This window comes from Chanodichthys erythropterus, chromosome 10 (assembly GCF_024489055.1).
Source record: "Chanodichthys erythropterus isolate Z2021 chromosome 10, ASM2448905v1, whole genome shotgun sequence".
NCBI lineage: Eukaryota > Metazoa > Chordata > Actinopteri > Cypriniformes > Xenocyprididae > Chanodichthys > Chanodichthys erythropterus.
Window position 1 is genome coordinate 16,206,680 of NC_090230.1, and position 21,240 is coordinate 16,227,919.

Here is a 21,240-nt window from a genome sequence, read left to right on the forward strand (position 1 = left end):
ATAATGTCTCAAAATGCCACACAGGCGTACAAAACGTGGCTTGTTTTGACCTCTTCAACAAGTCAAAAACTGCATTTTTATTATTTGAAATAATTTACCATTCAAATGATTTAGCCCTCAGTCGCAAAACATGGAAATGTCTCCAACAATCCGGTAAAATATCATTTGGTAAACTGCTTTTAATAGTTCTGCGTGACTCAGGACAGGGAAATACTTCAGATCAGCCACCACAAGCATACATTACAGTACAAAAGTATTTTGAAAATGGTTATTACTCCAGCATATCTTAATCCATTGAAATATCATTGAAACAATTCAGTTTATCATAATCCACCTGATTTTTTTTTTTTTTTTCCGCACCAACAATAATAAACTGATATAACAGAAAGGTTTGGTTTTCTAACCCCTAGTCTTATTTAAGACCTTTTATGAAAGATAAATATTGATTAAATAGATCATTAAGCTGAACATTTCCTTCAGTCGGTCAAAAAAAAAACAAAACAAAACAAAATGTATATATATATAAAAAAAGTTAATACACCTACAGGAACGAAATTAAATGAATTCACAATCCTGCTGTGAATCAATGCCATTAGATAATGTTGAAAAACCCATCAAAAGTGGGTTCGGCCTGCAAACAACACCACTGCACTTTAACACACTGGTTAATGAATACTAGATATGACAGGATTCCCTTGCAGTACTAAACTGTTATAATCACAAGCTATGCATGTGAGAACCTTTCCATAAGCAGCCGTATAATCATAACAGGACAAATAATAATAATAAATCAAATAAAAACAAGATTAAAATTTAAAAAAAGAGCAACATAAGGCCACACGTCAACATATGTGCGAGATTTATGTACAAACTAAGAACATTCAGTGCTTTAGTGTACCAAATTAAAATAGGTCATCCATGACAACGTTTCATTATTTCCTTTTTTTTGGCACATTTACATAAAAACAACACATACACGGTGCAGTAAAACACTTGAATCAGACAGTCTTGGGTGTTAGACACATGAGTTTGATCCATTTGCCATCCCGTAAAGTTTTACATTCCAGTTGTGCATAATTTTCACCAACTTGCGTGTCCTAACAAAAACTGACGGAAGAGTGTAAAAAGTGTACGATTAGAATATGTACAAAGAAGTGCATTGAGATTGTGTACATCCGACGTCGAGAAACACTAGGACTTCACGGCCGCTACTTTCTTCGGTGTTCCTGGTTTTTTGGTCTGCCACAGGTGGCTATGGATCGTGATGGCGTCGACATTTGCAGACATGGTCTTGGCTGGAATTTGGCTGAACTGCTTCCTGTCTGAGTTGTACTTGTAGAGGCCGTCGATCATCTTGCGCGAGATGGTTTTAGGACCGATGCCGGCCAACTTGGTGATCTCCTCCGTGTCGGGGCAGTACGTGTAGAGAGAGCGAAACTGGCAGCCGGAATCCCGGAACAGGATCAGAAAGTTGTTGGCCCCCGATTTCTCCATTTCCTTGAGAAAGCAAATAAATATAATGAATAAAACATAAAATATAGTATAAATTTAATGAAATCATGGACATGCTTACCTCCAAAATCTTGTTTTTCTGTCCCTCATTGACTTTGCCAGCCAAACAGCAATGAGCCAAAGCATTCTGAATTATATGCTTATTTGACTTTGCACTGGGCTCCTTATATAATTTAGGACCTGCAGCAAAGAAATGCCATAGTTTAATAGAATATTGTAGAATAAGTTATTGTACCATCTGAGTCTGCTGTTCACCCTCCAGTCCTCTAGATGGAGCCATCACCTGAAGTTCTAAGTATGTTTAATACAAAATGGAACATTGGCTGCGTCCGAAAACCTAGGTAGCTGTCTTGCAGCCTCGCTGTCTTTTAAGAGAATGACTTGTACGGCAGCGTTTGTGCATGAAGGTACCTCACGAAACTGATTTCGGACAGACTTCTGAGGCAGCGTAACGGTTTAATGATCTACAGCAAAATAGCGCGAGCTTTGGTGAGAACTAAACAAAAATTTAATTATTACAGTAGTAATTTCTCGATAGAAATGATATCAAAATTGAAATATGTTGGTTAAAATCTTACATTTATACACAAAATGAGCAGCAAACGCAACTTTCGGACGCCATCTTTATTTTTCTAGCTCAACTGTCACAGAATGGAAAGCAAAGAATTGTGGGATATCAAAGGCAGCTAAGGATACATCTATGCTTCCTTCAAAAATCGATCTGAGGAAGGTATCTCATGAGACAGGAAGTGAAGCTAACATTGGATTCGGACGTGCCTTGATGCCTTACTACCTTGAAATATGTCCTCAGAAGGCAGCATTTTCCAGTTTTCGGACGCAGCCACAATGCTCAAATGTTTGGCCATATAGTAAAACTTATATGTACTGCTCAGAACTATTATACAGACTGCAGCTCCCTCTGGTGGACTAGAGGTGGAGTTGCAGCTGTCAAATACAGTGAAAAATTATTTTAACCTGTGTATTCGGTGTTGGATGTCAGTGAGGATGTGGTGGAACCATTCTCCCAGTCTTTCTCTCCATTACGACTGCTGGAGCGAGTGGGCGAAAGGCAACCGTCTGCTGAGTCAGGCCTACTGGGATGACATGATAAACTGAGTCCTGTGAACTCTGACAGGAACAGTGCTGATACACCTACTAACAACTCCTGCTCTCATGCAAAATCAGGCAGTGAGGACTTAGGGACTGATTTATGGCTCTTAATCATAACATTGTGTTTATGTATTTCACTGTCATAAGCATAAAATGAAACAACAAAAATAAAATACTTTTAATATGACGTATTTCAGAAAGCAACCAATTATTAAATGTACATTAAGACCAGGAAAATGTATTAAGAAATTTTATATATTTTTATTTTTAAATAATTATTTTAATAACATTATTGAAGCCTCTAAATAAGTCTCTCGCATAAGTGTGAAGTGCAGATCTTTATTGTGGTAATCAGTGCCATTCAATGCCAGCGTGAGTGTTAGTGACCTTAAATCAATGCTTGTTTAATAATGATAAAATAAAACAAAAAAAGCAGTGATGGGTGAACTATAATAGCCATCTTTATAGTTCAAAGATTGGGAATCATTCCTCGTGTTGCTGCCAAGCTCATAGCAAAACAGGATGTTCTTCTTGAACAGAAGATGAATGCATAAAGAGTCTTATCCAACTAAAACTGACCTTCTATTTCTCACACGAGGAGAGCTCAAAAAGAAGAAAAGACTGCCAGATGCTAAGCTATTGCTTCTAAGACGCAAGAACATTCAAGAATACGTAGGAAAAATACTGAGAATTCAAAGGATACTGGATTAGTAATGTACAATAAAGTTAGAGAAATACAAACAATTGCAGGGAAACACAAGAAATAAACATTTTCTTATTCTGTTGGCTGCTTAAAGTGCCGCTTACCTGGGTGTTTTCCTATCCGAGTTGACACTGTCATTATCTCCAAGAGAGGCCAGAGACAGGCTGGACACTGAAAAAACACGAGGTCGTGAACCTAGATGCAAAACAAAACGGGACAGGACCCACAGTTACACAAGACAACAGCAAGCCCAACCCAACTTTGTGTTACCCTCATAATAGTACAGCTCTCTGTAATGTTGCTAAATGGCCTCTCCAGCTCCTTTAAACTGTCTTAACACATACAAAAGTGTTTATATATATATTGTATTTATGAAGGAGCTGTAAAATTTACTTTATATCTGTCTTGTACAATAGGATGTGTCCAAATAAATTGAACAAATTAATTTGAAAGTTCAGCAAGATTTTTCTAATTAGTTCAACTACTTTGTGACATTAGTTAGAAAATGATTAAATTGGTTAGAATAGATATCTAGAGCAAGTAAAATGTTAGCGTACTTGTTAGAAGGAAATACAGAGGGATGCAGTGAGCTGGACAGGAAAAGGCTGAGAGTAGCACAAAGCGTACAGTGCCGGGCTTTGCCAGTAGGGGGCGCTCGCCCTTTACCTGCCGTGGCCCTGACAGGAGTCCTGGGGGACTCCATCACATCTCTGTGGATGGACTTGGGCCTTGGTTTCCTCTGCTTGGCCCCCACAGGCCGTGGTTTGACAAGCGTGTCCATGTCCTCCATAAGCTTCAGCTGTTTTCTCCTCAGGTACTCCTGCTTGATAAATTCCCGCCGTGCTTTATCTTCTTCCTTCTTCATGCGGTCTTCCTCTGCTTTCAGCCTGTGGAAGGAGACAGGTATTTGAATTAAGAATGAGGGGGAGAAATTTAGACTTCTAGACGGGCTGATAGATGGGCTGGCTGTTACCGGGCCTCCTCTTTCTTTTGCTCAAGCTCCGCCTCCAGCTGTTGTTTCCTCTGCTGGCTCTCCCGTTCCCTTCTCAGCCTTTTCTCCAGAAGTGCTGCTCGTTTTATGGCCATGCTGTCCTCTCCTTTCATATCATCCTGACAACATAAACACATGATCAGATCTGACATCAAGAATCTCTGTTATTGTCTTTTTATGTTCAGGTGTATCAAGTATCTGAACAAGGAATCTGAAGGCAGTATACTGATGTTGATATGATCAGTCTGTATAAACCAGATCGCTACACTGCTCAGAATCCCAGAAGAATGCAAACATCACACAATAAATGATTTATTTGCCTCCATTTTCTGACCTAGATCCAACAGCTACGTTTTCCAGTGATCTGTCCCAAGCTAACCCCCTCCTGCGACTGTATACGCTAAGAAAATTTCAGGTATTAGTCACACCACAGCATTTTCCTGAACTAAAGTTATAGTAATACAGTGTTTCGGGTTCTAACTATGGCCTTCAACAGTTAAAACAACACAGTTTTTTAAAGTTTCTTTATAAAATGTGACTGGCACTTGCCACCACAATGCTAAAGTGTTCTGGATAGTTGCTAGAGCACTGTTAGCTGCCTGATAAGGTCAGGTTCAGGTTCTCTGGCTGTTTGCTTACTGGCCCAGTACAAGTCTAGAAAAGCGATATTCTCAACAAACATAATTTGAGGTATCATTCATGTTCATAGCCCAAATGTGTGGAACAAGATACACACTTAAGTTCAAAACTTTAACTTGCGTTCTAATCACTAACAGTAAGCAATAGTAATAGTGACACTTGCCTTAGCATTCAACACTAAGTATTCACAACATGTGGTATTGGAAGAGTTAATTTCCAAGTTTCTCTAAACTAAAGGATCCATTGATATTTAAATCTACCTTGAAGAAGAATCCACAGGACATTTTCTGCTCATCGTCCTGATTTTCCCCTGAAGTCTCCTTTTCGCCTTCCTCTTCTAACGCCTGTCCATCCAGGGGCTTGAGAACAGACAATGGAACCTCAATCAAATTTTTGTTGGTCTGATGGGCAATGTCAACTGGCTCGGTGGGAGTGACAAAAACGGTCTCCATTACGATCTGCGACAAGACTTCTGACACACTAGATTCCACTGCAGGCTTAATGTCATCTGTTGGCCTTTTCAGCTTTTCCTTTTCTTCTGTTGGTTTGTTCTCCTTATCTTCTGGCTCCTTAGCACTCAAGTCAGTGTCTTCGGTTACTGCCTGTTGAGTTTCTTTGGTTGGGGAGATGTTAGTTCCAGAAGAACATTCAATAGACAATGCCTCAAGGCCTTGTTCAATGTCCTTATCTGTGGTTTCAGCTCCTGATGGTGGTTTCTTCTCGCTTCCCAAATAAGAAAACGAGTACGACACGGACTGAGAAGGGGAGAATCTTCTGAGGCGTGGGATGCTGTCCACTGACTGTGGAACGGTCAAGACTCGGTTGAAGGGAGTGATCTTTAGCTCACTGGGTCTGGGTGTCCTTGGTGTCTTGGAATGGAAAGAAGCAGACTTCCTCTTAAGGTTTGTAGGGGAACGGTGTGTAGCTCTAGGGGAATCTGCAGGTGAGGGAGACCCAGAAGAGCGTGTCCCACTCCCTCTGAGCTCTCGCACCTGCTTTTGTGGTGAAGGTTGAGGTGGTGACACAACCCAGGCCTGTTGCTCCCGCATCTGCATGATTACCTCCTGCTGCTGGGCAAGTCGCTGCATCTCAGTCTGCAAGAAGCTCAGGGAAGCATTGAGCTTCTCAATGGAGCGTGTATATTCCATCAGATCCGCCTCGCATGTGCTGTCTTCACCTGCAGACTTCAGCGGAGACTTGTCAGGTTGTGGTGTCTCCACTGGCGTCTTGCTTCCCTCTGAGCTGGAAGTGTCCTCCTGAGATGGTGAGGTGCCATCTATTCCTTTCCTCTTGACAACTGTGAGGAAAGCACTGCGTCCCATCTTTTGGCGGTGTCGGGTAAAGGCCGCCTCCACTTTCTTTTTCTGGGCTTCAATGGCTCGACGCTTCTCCTCAAGTCTCATGCGCAGTTGCACCATTTCTGTAGCCATGGCCTGGGCTGGGTCCTTGGACGGCTGATGTGCAGGGCTGATATCAGGCGAAGGGGCCCAGGAGACAGAGTGAGGAATGGTGAGATCTGAACCATCAGGTGTTGTGCCTTGGGAAGTACCACCTTTGGCCTCCACATTTGGATTGAGTTTACGGAATTTCTGCTCAGCAAAGCTGGTCATCTTTATCCCAGGTGTAAAAGCAGGGGCTGGGATACTTCCGGCAGGGGACTTGGCACCAAGGCTGCTGGGGCATGGGCTAGTAGAGCCTTGGCTATGGCAAGCTCTTGCCTCAAAGTCTTGATCTGTGTCAAGCTCCATACTGACAGTACAATCCCTAAGGGATGAGTCCTCATCTAATGTCTCTTGGATGTCCTCTGTCCGCACATGGATGCCGGTGTCTACTTCAGTGGTGGAAGAGCTAGCAACCCCTTTGAATGATTCTGAAATGGAGTCTAGCTCGCCATCCTTTGCTTTGGGGTTCAGTTCACTTTTATTCTGCAGGTGAAGAAAAAAGCCCTCACCAGTCGCATGGGCCCTGGGGCTCTGTGATTGCTTCTCTGAGTTGTGGATGATCTCAAGGGCCTCTTCGATGCTAGGTGGCCCTGAGCCATTTAGACGACTGTTAAGATTTTGTGGCTGGCTGTCAGGACAGCCTTCCTCCTCAATGCCCATGTTCTTGCCATTGATAGGCTGAAAAGACAGGTTTCTCTTGATGCCCCTTGTCCCGTGGGGCACCTTGAAACCAAAACCTTCAGTGCTGGCAGACCGAGTCATTCCTCGGCCAGTAGGTGTTTGATTGGTGCACTCTTTATCAAATGGGATTTCAAAGGACACACCCTGAGCAGCAGACCTGCAGAAAGACGACAGGATGACATCCAATGGCATACGTTTTAAACTCTATGGCTTAAAGTCTCAATAATGAAATAAAACTGCACTTACTTCTTCTCCTTGGGCCAAGTACCCATGAAGCTGTCCACAAATGACATTGAGGTTGATCGCCTGATCTCACCTGTATAACACACATATAATTTATGTAGCACTGGGTGCATTTAGTACTTATATTTTGTTGTCATAAAACACATTTTAGACTTCTGAAATTTACCTGAGCCTGAAGTCTGTGGTTGAGGTCGGAGGGGGAGACTTAAACATAAAAATAAAAAATAGGAATAATCAATGCAATTTTACATTTGAATTTCAACAGCTACAAACAAAGTAAAAAAAAAAAGGAGGGGGATTTTTTTCATTAAAGATATTTCTTATATACCTTGGTCTGTCTGGACTAGGAGGTCTTTCCATGAAACTCCTCTTTGTGACTTTTGAGATGGGGACAGATGGCAGATTTTTTAGTGAAGGGGCTGGTGCTATAAATCATAAGACAAATGTGTCAATATACAAATGTAAAGACCACTGGTTAACATTTCTGTAAAAAACATTCTGTTATAAGATTAGTTTACCTTCAGTGTCCAACACCTGAGGTTGAACAAATGGCGGTTTAACAACCTCGAACCACCAGAAGAGCTCAGCCATAAACACAAGATAGTTATTCTGATAAAAACAAACAAACAAACAAAAACTTTAGTATTTTATATATATATATATATATATATATATATATATATATATATATATATATATATATATATATATATATATATATATATATATATATATATATATAATAAATAAGGAGAGGTGTGCAAGCATTTTCCCAGTAAAATATTATGTTTGTATAGAACCTGTACATGCAATATTCCTTCTCTCCCACAAGATGTCTCTGCAATTCTCTAAATCCTGTTAGTGAATGGACAGGCACCAGCTGGAGACAAGAATGTTCTCCTTCGTTTTCCTTCAAATTTAATTGTATAGCTTATATATAAGGAATGTTAAGGAATTATATAATATACAGTATATATAGATTTTTGATTGCTTGGTCTAATAACACAATCTTTTTGTGTTATGACCAACATCTTTATGCCAAGACTACAGAATCCATGACCTTGAATTCATTGAGGGTACCTGACAAGATGAAAAATGTCTCTGATACACTATTCCCACTCAGCAAAAAATTGTACATAGCAGTTAAAAGGCACAGGGTAACAGCAGCAATTATCTGAGGCCACCCCCAGAAGACATTACCTCAGCATTTTAATTGACTTTCAACAAAGACTCTTTGCTCTCTTTATAGGTTAGAGTAGCTCTAAGCCACATCTATTCCATATAACCAAATGATTAAAGCATTTATTCATCTTATAATCCAAGGCAACATTTGTTAACCTTTCCAACAGCCTTTAATAATAAAATTGATGTCACTTGCTAGCAAATTAGCAAAAACAACAGCACCCATTTTAAAATTATTCAAATATACTCTAGTGAAATTTGTATTTTCTCTTCACAGCCTCACTAATTTTATGCATTGTCATGAAACCTTATCTACCAAGTCAAGTCAAGTCACCTTTATTTATATAGTGCTTTTTACAATGCAGATTGTGTCAAAGCAGCTTTACATTGATAACTGGTATATAATTTGGCTCTTAAAGAATAGTGTCAATGCAGGCAGATCAAAGCACTGTTGAATAAATGTCAAGAATACTGTTGAATATCAAATGTCAAGTCAAATGTCAAGTGTCCCCAACTAAGCAAGCCAAAGGCGACAGCGGCAAGGAACCCAAACTCCAACCAGTGCTATTAGCAATAACTAAAGAAATAAATAAAGGGGTCCACTGGTAACATCTGTACGGAGTGGTTGAAAGAGCCAGAGCAGGCGCGTGTCTGTACCCAGATGGTGTTTGGCACACGCGTCCTCTCCCCCATCTGCCTGTCTACATACTTATTCACACAAAAGGCATGAACATATTATTAGAAAGCTTATCTATAGTTTTAGGGGATGGAAATTTTACTTTCGATTAGGGATGCCAATTTAAAGTGTTAATTTAGTACAATTAATTATGTTAAAAAATAATATGTGAAATAAATATGAATTATGCTATCTGATGCGTATGCAAATTCCTTAATAACAGCATGACAACAGAATTAAATAGAATCTTTAAGAGAGTGTTTTTTAAAACATGTCGCTTATTATATGCCAGAGAATTTTGCATTATTACTGCGGTCAATCAATTAAAAAATGGTAATACTAATAATAATATTAATTTTGTGATGCTAATTAAAATATTAAATTAGAAAAAAATAAATATTAAAAATTCATAAATTATATTAATGTTTAAATTCATAAATTATATTAATATAATATAATTATATTACATTAATATGTTAATCTATTTAATTTGGGATTTTAACAACTTTTTACTCTACAGTTGAGAGGATACTAAAAATAAAGGAGAAGGGAATGAGATCAGGTCAGAAAACATTCCAGATTCAAACCTGCACATGTGCTAACCGCACTGAACATTTCGATAAAAGGAAGAAGCGGGGATTAGAGCACTGACAGAAACTGGGTCAAGGTTACAGCTCAGTGACCTGCTCTCAATTCCACTCACATCCCTGAGATTCAGCTCTGAAGTCTGGCACTGTATCAGACTGTATCAGACGCTGATCATGTCCTCTAACCAGAGGCTGTTAGGTGCAAATAAAACCCAACACAGTGTGAGATTTTGCTACCATTTGTGGAAATACAGTTTAAACAAAAACCAGGTGGGACATTGATTCCAGTAGCACTGCTCTCTGTTTAGGAGTTTCTAAGGTTATTTCAAACAACCTCTTTATGGTTTAGTAAGTGTAGCCAGGTTTCCAAATCCATTGTGCCTGCCTTAAACTACATCTCTACATTCTCTTTCTCTAACCACTGAAACCAACCGTTTCATCTTATGGATTTTAACACCACAGGCAGAAATGTCCATTCATCTTTATTTCAAGAAGTAAGGCTTCACAGCATGCATGACTGAAAATCTTGGCTGCAGATGTTCTTTCTATCCAGTCCAGAGTCCAGACCAGAGAGAACCAAGATCAAAGACATGACAATATAACATTCGGAAAGAAAAAAACTGGTCTTCCCTTCCATCTGAGAATGGTAAGAGAGTTGTTTTAGAACTGACAGAGTAGTCTGAAGGTAAATATCTCCAGTTTGATTCTCGTTTTTAATAACATTGTAAGATATTAAGAGGAAGAAATCTCACATCAGTAAGTATTTCACATAGCAAAGCACAGCATAAAAGCAAAAAAAGGGCCTAGGCTTCTTGGCATAGAACAAGCCGTGCTTCCTATATTTAAATATCTGCTGGTTATTTTAAATGTGATTTTGTTGCTGTTTTAGTCAATGGCTCTAGTCTTTGTAGAATCTGCTTCCATTGGGAGGCTGGTTTAAACAGCAGCGTTTAAAGGCACGCCTCATGCTTTTGGCTTTTTAACAGGAATACAGCCAAGTCCCTCTGCGCTATTGCGAGAAAAGGGCTCCAAATAACAGCATCCCACCAATCGCATATGTTGTGGCATAAGAAATTTGACAAACCTCGACCTGCAGTTGTAACATATCAACCAATGAAATTGAAGGCAACGAACTTGGGGAACTTAAGGTTCTACTATGGCATCAGGCTGTAAAATGCTCCTAAATGAGACCAAAGTTGTATGTGAAGGCTTACTTTAAGGGAAGAGTGAGCGTAGAGCATGTCCTCCAGATTGAAGTGGCAGCAGTGGTTCAAGTGCTCCCTGCAGAAGTCCTGGATGAGCTGAAGGTTGTACAGACTGTCTGCCAGTGACATGGTCTCCTTCAGGCAAATGTCTGTAAATCAAAGACAATTCAAAGTGCTACACTAATCAGGCACTACTCAATGAGACAGATCAGCTGGCCTATGTGGCAGATTCTACAAGGACTCAACCAATCACGGAGAAGCCAATTAATCATGGAGTTTAAATGCCAGTCATGTGATTTAGCCTTTGGAGATAAATCTAATTGCATCTATCATTTGACTTCACAGCTAGGCGGAAGAATAGTTCTAGTCCTCTTCATCACTGCGATTAGATTAACAGTAAATTCAAGATGATTAAAGTCATATAAAAGCTTTCTAAATGAGTAGTTGTACATTATTGTATTCACCAATTCAAAGTCCAATGAAACTTGCAAAATGGCTGAAATCATTTTACAGCTAAAAAATAACATTCAAAACACTTAACTTGTGTAATGTGACATTTTAAAGTGAAACTGAATATTCAGGAGTAAATAATGCTATAATGATAATAATGTAATAATGTTAATAATGAATAAATACCAAATAGAAAATTTAAATCTAGATTTAAAAGATTATTAAAAGATTATTATATTTATATTTTTAACAGTATTTTTCTAGATTTCAATTTTTGTATGGTTTTGTTGTGAAATAATAATAATAACAATTAAAAAAAAACATTTGTCTGGGCTCCAACAACTTAAATATCATATAATTTTAAAAAAATATTATGGAAAAAATATAAACATAATAATAATAATAATATACTTATAGTAATGCTATAATGTTTTATTTCATTCAAAAAATATAAAAATAATACACAATATTTTTTATCAAATGTTATGAAACATTCGACTATTGCAAAATGCATAATATTTTAGAATATAGTATAATATTATACTATGATTTTTTTATTTTATAATATAAAACATTCAATAAAAATACACAATATTATTGTATTTTTTGATGCAATGATAGGAAAAACTTTTTTTAAATCATATAATATTTAAATACATATAATATAATATATATATTATATTATATTAATATTATAATATATATATATATATATAATATTTTACATACATCCTCATTTACATTTTTATGATATGCACTTCAACCTGAATTTGTGCATATCAGGCACATCCTTACTTTTGAAATGTGTATCATAAGACTGCATTTAATAAGAAAGTAAATAGGGTTCATTTTGATTACACATCGTCTTCAACAGCTCCCACACACTATTCCTGCTGAACCTTGCATTTTATTTAGTGCACAGTAATGTTGAAGGTTTTGGCAGGTTTACGTACCTCCGAGGCTGACGATGGCGGGGCAGTAGAAGTGCAGCAGGGCGGCGAGGGCACAGCCATCTGTGCTGTCCTTCAGGAGGTTGTCCACCGGGGGGATCCAGGGAACCATCTTGGGCAGAACCTGCTCCTTCCTATAACGTGCCTGGAGCAAATAGACATAAACAAATGATTCAGAAGACAAAAACACATCTGATATTACAAAGACATCGAATATTTCATTTAGAAAAAAAAAAAAAAAAAGGCCTATTCAACAATGTACTAATGTATGGAAAAGTACTGAAAAAATACGACATGCGATGGGAACTTTAACTAACAGAAGTGGCATTTAAATGGAACAATAACAGCAACATAACACCTATTTTATGCACAGAATAATATAAATATTTTTATGCCAACAGTTTATTGCGTGGTTAATGAAGCTGAAGACAATGTGAAAGAGTCGTCATGGCAACAAAAACATGATGGAACCACAAGATGGAAAAAGCCAGGATAAAATAAGGCATTTCACAATTACACTTACAGGAACCAGCTTCATATACCACTTGGTTGGAGACTTCAGTCAGTCAACGAATGAATGAGAGAGAAGGACAGAGCAGTCATGTCAGCAAGCAGAGATTATTTAACGTAATCAGCTGTTTACATCCCATATCAGATTAAGCATGAAGATGCCTTCATTACTACAAACAAGATCACCAGAAAACACTTAGTAGACAAATAATGCAACTCCTGAAACTTGAGGGGTTTTCAAAACACAAATAATAATAAGACAGATAGACAGACAAACTTAAAGATATACAGATAGATAGATAGATAGATAGATAGATAGATAGATAGATAGATAGATAGATAGATAGATAGATAGATAGATAGATAGATAGATAGATAGATAGATAGACAGACAGACATAAAGACAGACAGACAGACATAAAGACAGACAAACAAACAGACAGACATAAAGATATACAGACAGACAGTCAGACAGACTTACAGATATACAGACAGACAAACATACAGACATAAAGATAGACAGACAGACTTACAGATATACAGACAGACAAACATACAGACATAAAGATAGACAGACAGACTTACAGATATACAGACAGACAGACAGACAGACAGACAGACAGACAGACAGACAGACAGACAGATAGATAGATAGATAGATAGATAGATAGATAGATAGATAGATAGATAGACAGACAGACAGACATACAGACAGACAAACAGACAGACATAAAGATATACAGACAGACTTACAGATATACAGACAGACAGATAGATAGATAGACAAACAGACATAAAGATAGACAGACAAAGATAGACAGACAGACTTACAGATATACAGACAGACAGATAGATAGATAAACAAACAGACATAAAGACAGACAGACAGACAGACATAAAGATAGACAGACAGACAGATAGACAGACAGACATAAAGATAGACAGACAGATAGACAGACAGACAAAGTTACAGACAGACAGACATAAAGATAGACAGACAGACATAAAGATAGACAGATAGACAGACATACATGAAGATAGACAGACAGACAGACAGACAAAGATAGACAGACAGACAGACAGAGTTACAGATAGACAGACAAACAGACAGACAAAGATAGACAGACAGACAAAGTTACAGACAGACAGACATAAAGATAGACAGACAGACATAAAGATAGACAGACAGACAAACAGACAGACAAACAGACAGACAAACAAAGATAGACAGACAGACAAACAAAGATACACAGACAGACAGAGTTACAGATAGACAGACAGACAAACAAACAGACAGACAAAGATAGACAGACAGACAGAGTTACAGACAGACAGACAGACAGATAGACAGACAAACAGACCGACATAAAGATAGACAGACAGACAGACAGATAGACAGACAGACAGACAGACAGACAGACAGACAAACAGACAGACAAACAAAGATAGACAGACAGACAGAGTTACAGATAGACAGACAGACAAACAAACAGACAGACAAAGATAGACAGACAGACAGAGTTACAGACAGACAGACAGACAGACTTACAGATATACAGACAGACAGATAGACAGACAAACAGACAGACATAAAGATAGACAGACAGACAGATAGACAGACAGACAAACAAACAGACAGACAAAGATAGACAGACAGACAGAGTTACAGACAGACAGACAGACAGACTTACAGATATACAGACAGACAGATAGACAGACAAACAGACAGACATAAAGATAGACAGACAGACAGATAGACAGACAGACAGACAGACACCACTGACACAGAAATAGAGACCAAGCAACCAAAAAGTTTTGCTTGTCGCTGTTACGGCTGGATAGGTCACAGTGTACTGATTCTTCCCATGTCCTTAGTTTTCACAGTTTTAAGCTTCTCCCAACTTTTTAAGGCTTAAAAAAAACTGTATATTCAAAAGTATGCCAAAATATCTGTAGGGGTCAAAACTGAAGAAGAGAAAAACTGATACTCTCTGATCTAAGAGACGTTAAACCCTGTAAATCACAATATGAATGCATTTTTACCCAAGATGCTCTAAGAAGACTGCAAAGTTACAGGATTAGTCTTTTGCCAGCGGATTATGTCTAGAAACAAGTGTGTAGTTTGAGACCTTAAAAAAAGGGCAAGTCTATATTATATTATATTATATTATATTATATTATATTATATTATATTATATTATATTATATTATATTATATTATATTATATTATATTATATTATATTATATTATATTATATTATATTATATTATATTATATTATATGTATGCAGAGCTGCAATCATCTGGTGTGTTTGTGTGTCAGTCTGGGCGCTTCATGCCATGCTGGCTGTTTCAGGATGTTTATAGTGTTGTGTAACCGCCTGACATTCCTCCTCGGCACTGATTGTGTCCACACTGCCTCTCAAACACACACATGCTAGTGCACAGTGCCTCTGAGAACTGACTGCTCTCATTAGCGTCAGATGCCAAGCCCAGAGTCAACCTCAGGACAGGGTGGGCCAAACTCTGTCAGACACCCGACACAGTTCCGTGTGATGACTCTGCACTTCATACGTTCTCAGTAGACTTGGATTATGACATTAAAGATTGAATTCTGGGGAACAAATACCAAATGCTGCAAAAGTAGCACTGGGAAGTTAGTGGAGGCTTACAGTGTCTAGGGGTTTAAACAAGGACGAAGTGTACGTTGGCGTAGTGCACTCCTTTCCCTCCAAGAGAAGGTAAAACAAGGTGAGACTGACGTCATCCCACCGCGTGCGCCAAATATACTGTCACACCGCAACAGGAAGATAAAATACAAAGAGTTTAAACATGAATCAGCAAACATTTTGCTCTTATATCAGCCTGGCAGAACATCCACATCAGGACGCTGCAAGCCGCAGGTCTGTGATTCAGCAAAGTCAGAAATGCCCTCACGCAGCAACATGACAACATGGCTGATGATATCCGTCATGTCCTGTGAACTCAGGTCAACTTAGCATCTTATAAAGGAGAATCTGAGGCAAATTTTACATAGAATTGGAATAGACAACAAAGCCAAGTGACTAATTTGATTCTCTGATAAATGTTAGCTGATCTGAGAATATATTTTAATATTTATGATACATATTTAGTGTTTGAATATTTTAATAGTAGATTTTAAAATGTCTTTTCAAAACACTGATTCATTACATAATTATGCTAAAAAAAAGCCTGAAGTGCTGACATGACATTTTTCCTGGTTTATTATGTTTTTGGAGAACAGTGTATCATTATATTATTGGTCCATATAAATTGAAAATTTAATAAATTAATATTAATATAAACAAGATATACAGCGAATATCATTAAAAGGCTGAAAAAATATTGAGAGATTAATTTTGTTTAGCTTTTTTTCCAGCTCTAAATGTCAGTATGATGACAACAAATATCTAAGTAATCAGTATTCACAAATCTTTTGCTTTCCTTTTGTGTTTAAAGGTAGGATAGGTCATTTATAAACACTTTTTGTTATACTGGTTGAAACTCTCTTAATATCCTGATAGCAATCAATAATAGAAGTGGTCTAAATATTAACATGTACATATTTATTCTGTGGAAGTATCACAACCAAAAAATGTTCATCCAATCATTGCATTCGGTCCAAATGCAATGATACGATGTCCTACCTATTCTATGCAGAGTTGTAGACAGACAGTCACAGAGCACCACAAACAAACAGTAACCGCCTTTTACAGTTCCTCCTGAACCAAAACAACGAGCTTTCCTGTGTTCATGCCATGTGACCCTATTTACGAGATGGCAACCCGTTACGTTCTACCTGTTCACGTCCTCAGACTCAGATTTATGCGTTTCTATGTCAACACTATTAACGGCGAAATGAATCTGCAGGAGTCAGGTGGCACAAGAAAGAACTCTGTATGTTGTTTACGTTCATTATTATTATAACGTTAAGCGCTTTTGAGACATGAGATCATTTAATGCCGTCACTCATATCGTGACGCTTTGCAGTCTCTGTTGTGAGTCGTTCCATCGTGTTCGATTCATGTGTTTTGAGAATTGATTCATGTGTGAATTGAATCATGTGTTTTTGGACGAGGCGTGGCTTTGGAGGTGCTCTAAAGGGAGGGTGGGATCTTATGTTTTCAAAGCTAGCTTGATATTGCTAGCCTCTCTGAAATACCCTACCTTTAAGATTGTGAACAAAACTTGTATTCAAGTAATTCAGCCTTGTAATACAGTACTATATTCAAGTGTATCAGAATACAGAAGTTTTAGAATAATCTGTAAAATTTAGTTCTGAGGCATGAAAAACAAAGATTTCACAGGCATGTTAGCAGTTGGAGGGCAGAACGTTGTTCTAAGCAGATTTCGGAGACGTACAAGTGCTCATTATGACAAAAATCCATCTTTATCTCTGGCACTTTTTGTATCTTCTCCTCCTACGGATGAAAGTGACTTGAATCATCGCTGTTTTTTTTGCTAGAACAGGAAGTGCACACTTACCTTTGGATTCTCAACAGGCTCTGCGTTCTGTGCCTCCATTCTTCTTTGCTCTTGAATTATGATTTCCTTCAAGTATTCGTTCACCTTGAAAATGAATAAAACAAAGATTTTGAGCTTCTGTATATTAGTCTATATACAAGCGCTACCATTTTTATTTTCAGAACAAACACAACAGATATGCCAATGTTCAATTATTGAAATATTAACTTAAAATCTCAGGGTACTTCAAGTAAATATTTAGGTGTATTATAAAGGTGTTCAGCTGTCAAAAATGTTTGGGAATCATTATATTATATTATATTATATTATATTATAAACCATTAAAATCTAAAATTAAAATAATTAAAAAACAAATAATATATAATATGATATATATATAAAATATTATATATAAAAAAAAATGAATATATATATGAACAATAATCACACAAGTAACCGTGCGATATGGCTGTATATCAGCACAGCTGTGATTCGTCCGTAGGTAATTACAACGTGCTGATATACAGCCATATCGCACTGCTACTCGTTCTGTCAGGTTGGATGGTAAACGTTGGTGGACAGCCATTTTTAGGTCTCTCCAGAGATGCTCAATTGGGTTTAAGTCAGGGCTCTTGCTGGGCCATTCAAGAGCAGTCATGGAGTTGTTGTGAAGCCACTCCTTCGTTATTTTAGCTGTGTGCTTAGGGTCATTGTCTTGTTGGAAGGTAAACCTTCGGACCAGTCTGAGGTCCTGAGCACTCTGGAGAAGGTTTTCGTCCAGGATATCCCTGTACTTGGCCGCATTTCATCTTTCCCTCGATTGCAACCAGCCGTCCTGTCCCTGCAGCTGAAAAACACCCCCACAGCATGATGCTGCCACCACCATGCTTCACTGTTGGGACTGTATTGGACAGGTGATGAGCAGTGCCTGGTTTTCTCCACACACACCGCTTAGAATTAAGGCCAAAAAGTTCTATCTTGGTCTCATCAGACCAGAGAATCTTATTTCTCACCATCTTGGAGTCCTTCAGGTGTTTTTTAGCAAACTCCATGCGGGCTTTCATGTGTCTTGCACTGAGGAGAGGCTTCCGTTGGGCCACTCCGCCACAACACCCTGACTGGTGGAGGGCAGCAGTGATGGTTGACTTTCTACAACTTTCTCCCATCTCCCGACTGCATCTCTGTGCCCGGTTGCATAAAGCACCTTAAGTTTTTCCCTTAAGTATGACACTTAAGGCGTGATTTCCCCTTAACTAAGGGAATGACTTAAGGGTGTTGCATATAATCTCTTAAACTGTTCTCTTAGGTAAGGGAAACCGTTAAGTGTTTAACGACAGCATCCCAGGTTTTGCCGTTAAAAAATTCTACTGTTGCCATGGACACGTTATTTGTTAATACGTATCGTGGTAAGTTTTCACAGAAAACAACATAATATGGATAAGGAAAACAAAAAAGAAAACCAAATATGAAAGAGACGAGAAACTCAAATTGATTGTTTACTCAAAATTGAGATTTCTGCCGTCATTCACTCACCCTGACAACCCTCATGTCGTTCCAAACCCATAAGACTTTCATTCATCTTTGGACAACAAATAAAGATATTTTTAATATTCTCTCATCATTTATGTCCATTTATTGAAAGACATCCATATGATTACGGATGTGTCGGAAGCTCAAATGTGCGCGCAAGAACAAATGAGGTTTGTTTTTGCGTGTGATGCACGCACGTTTGCGCTTCCGTTGACCATATAAGATATGTTATAAGATATGTTATATTTCATCAATGTTTATGTGAATAAACCGCTAAAGTACAATTTGTCTATCATATAAAGCGGCCGATCGTGGCACGTTATATGACTTGGATTGAACCTGCTCACTCTGTGTAACACTTAAGGTGAAGTTTTACGAACCTTACGATATACTTAGGGAAATGAAGGTTAAGGGGCTTTATGCAACACTTACGCATTACTTAAGTGAAAAATATATACTTAAGGGAAATTCTTAAGGGTTTATGACGTTTCGCCTAAAGAAACCCTTAAGTAACACTTAACGGTTATTTTCTGCAACACCCTTAAGTTTAAGGGAAACATAAGGGCGATCTTAAGGGAAAATTACACTTAAGGTGCTTTATGCAACCGGGCACTGGAGCTCAGCCACAGTGATCTTTGGGTTCTTCTTTACTTCTCTCACCAAGGCTCTTCTCCCCCGATAGCTCAGTTTGGCCGGACGGCCAGCTCTAGGAAGGGTTCTGGTCGTCCCAAACATCTTCCATTTAAGGATTATGGAGGCCACTGTGCTCTTATGAACCTTAAGTGCAGCAGAAATTTTTTTGTAACCTTGGCCAGATCTGTGCCTTGCCACAATTCTGTCTCTGAGCTCTTCAGGCAGTTCCTTTGACCTCATGATTCTCATTTGCTCTGACATGCACTGTCAGCTGTAAGGTCTTATATAGACAGGTGTGTGGCTTTCATAATCAAGTCCAATCAGTATAATCAAACACAGCTGGACTCAAATGAAGGTGTAGAACCATCTCAAGGATGATCAGAAGAAATGGACAGCACCTGAGTTAAATATATGAGTGTCACAGCAAAGGGTCTGAATACTTAGGACCATGTAATATTTCAGTTTTTCTTTTTTTAATAAATCTGCAAAAATGTCAACAATTCTGTGTTTTTCTGTCAATATGGGGTGCTGTGTGTACATCAATGAGGAAAAAAATGAACTTAAATGATTTTAGCAAATGGCTGCAATATAACAGAGTGAAAAATTTAAGGGGGTCTGAATACTTTCCACACCCACTGTATATATATTTTAATTGTTTGCCCCAAATTATTGTTTAATTATTGCATTACTGCATTATTAAATGGAGATATATTTGTTGATTTGTTGTATATATTCAAATATTGCATTGTTTATGTTTAACAAACAGAACAGAAATTTCCCTGCAGTCCCTCATGGTTTGCTCACGGTCTGTTTAGCATGTGTGTGTGTGTATTTGTAGTAGTGTTTTGATTTAGGCTGCCTGTACAGCTGGCCTGCAAGGGAATGTAAACAAAAGTCATCCCGTCACATACACTTAAAGATGCCCTCAGAGATGATACGTGCAAATAAGGAAATATTCAAATCAATCCACTGTCTGTGTTAAAGGTTTTTATAAGATGATGATCAGGCACAGCAAATGCACTTGCATTGCATTATAGATAAGTTTAGGACTTAAATAAGAAAAAAAGACCTTATTCATCCAGCTGGTGACTGCATCCTCTGTGTCATAGGGCACATCTCCGTCTGGGTAATCGGTGGAGTATTGCTGCATGCAGGCCATCACCTTCTCCACACTCACCGTCTCCACTGTGTACGCCATCATCAGAGTGTCAATCATGGCCAGGTGGGCGCTCTGTGAACGACAAATCAATAAAAAGATTGTTAAGCCCTGTTAAAGTGCTGACACAAGCCCATTCTCCAGAATATACACACTGACAATATACACACTCTCTCAATTGGCAGCAAGTCGTTCCTCTCTGGAGTTTGTTGCCCTGGAAACGACAGCATCCGTCCCCTGTTGCTCGACCCAATTTGAGATTATCTTCCCTGAGATAGGACAGTCGCTTCTGCTCTTTCTTGGGGGCCCATCCTCTCTAACATTATAAATATAATATCTTGTACTTGATGAGTGAAATTGACAGGTGTGACCACCCTGAAAATCACTCTTTCTGAAATAGAGATGTGGACTGTAAAGAATTTAATGATTTTGGTTCTGATTACATGTAATGATCCTACTATTAATGATTCTTTTAGTATTTTTAAGGAAGAAAAATTTGGTAAACTACTACACAATTTCAGTCTCACACAGTTATACTATGTTTGATTCACTAAA

The 21,240-nt window shown here is 38.2% G+C and overlaps 1 protein-coding gene across 1 annotated transcript in view; it reads right to left on the minus strand.

Annotated features, from left to right (window-relative positions):
* Nucleotides 1-410: 410 nt before the first annotated feature.
* The window catches only part of camsap2a (calmodulin regulated spectrin-associated protein family, member 2a), a 45,016-nt gene continuing 24,186 nt past the window's right edge, over nt 411-21,240 (minus strand). The window contains exons 3-18 of the mRNA XM_067398707.1: nt 20,599-20,760; nt 17,388-17,471; nt 12,895-12,927; nt 12,375-12,516; nt 10,981-11,120; nt 7,840-7,930; nt 7,650-7,746; nt 7,488-7,525; nt 7,325-7,394; nt 5,216-7,235; nt 4,299-4,435; nt 3,992-4,212; nt 3,430-3,496; nt 2,488-2,603; nt 1,574-1,692; nt 411-1,497 (exon numbers count right to left, since the gene is read on the minus strand). Coding sequence (XP_067254808.1) covers nt 1,192-1,497; nt 1,574-1,692; nt 2,488-2,603; nt 3,430-3,496; nt 3,992-4,212; nt 4,299-4,435; nt 5,216-7,235; nt 7,325-7,394; nt 7,488-7,525; nt 7,650-7,746; nt 7,840-7,930; nt 10,981-11,120; nt 12,375-12,516; nt 12,895-12,927; nt 17,388-17,471; nt 20,599-20,760 — 3,843 coding nt within the window. The 3' untranslated portion in view covers nt 411-1,191. The remainder of the gene's footprint in view (nt 1,498-1,573; nt 1,693-2,487; nt 2,604-3,429; nt 3,497-3,991; nt 4,213-4,298; nt 4,436-5,215; nt 7,236-7,324; nt 7,395-7,487; nt 7,526-7,649; nt 7,747-7,839; nt 7,931-10,980; nt 11,121-12,374; nt 12,517-12,894; nt 12,928-17,387; nt 17,472-20,598; nt 20,761-21,240) is intronic.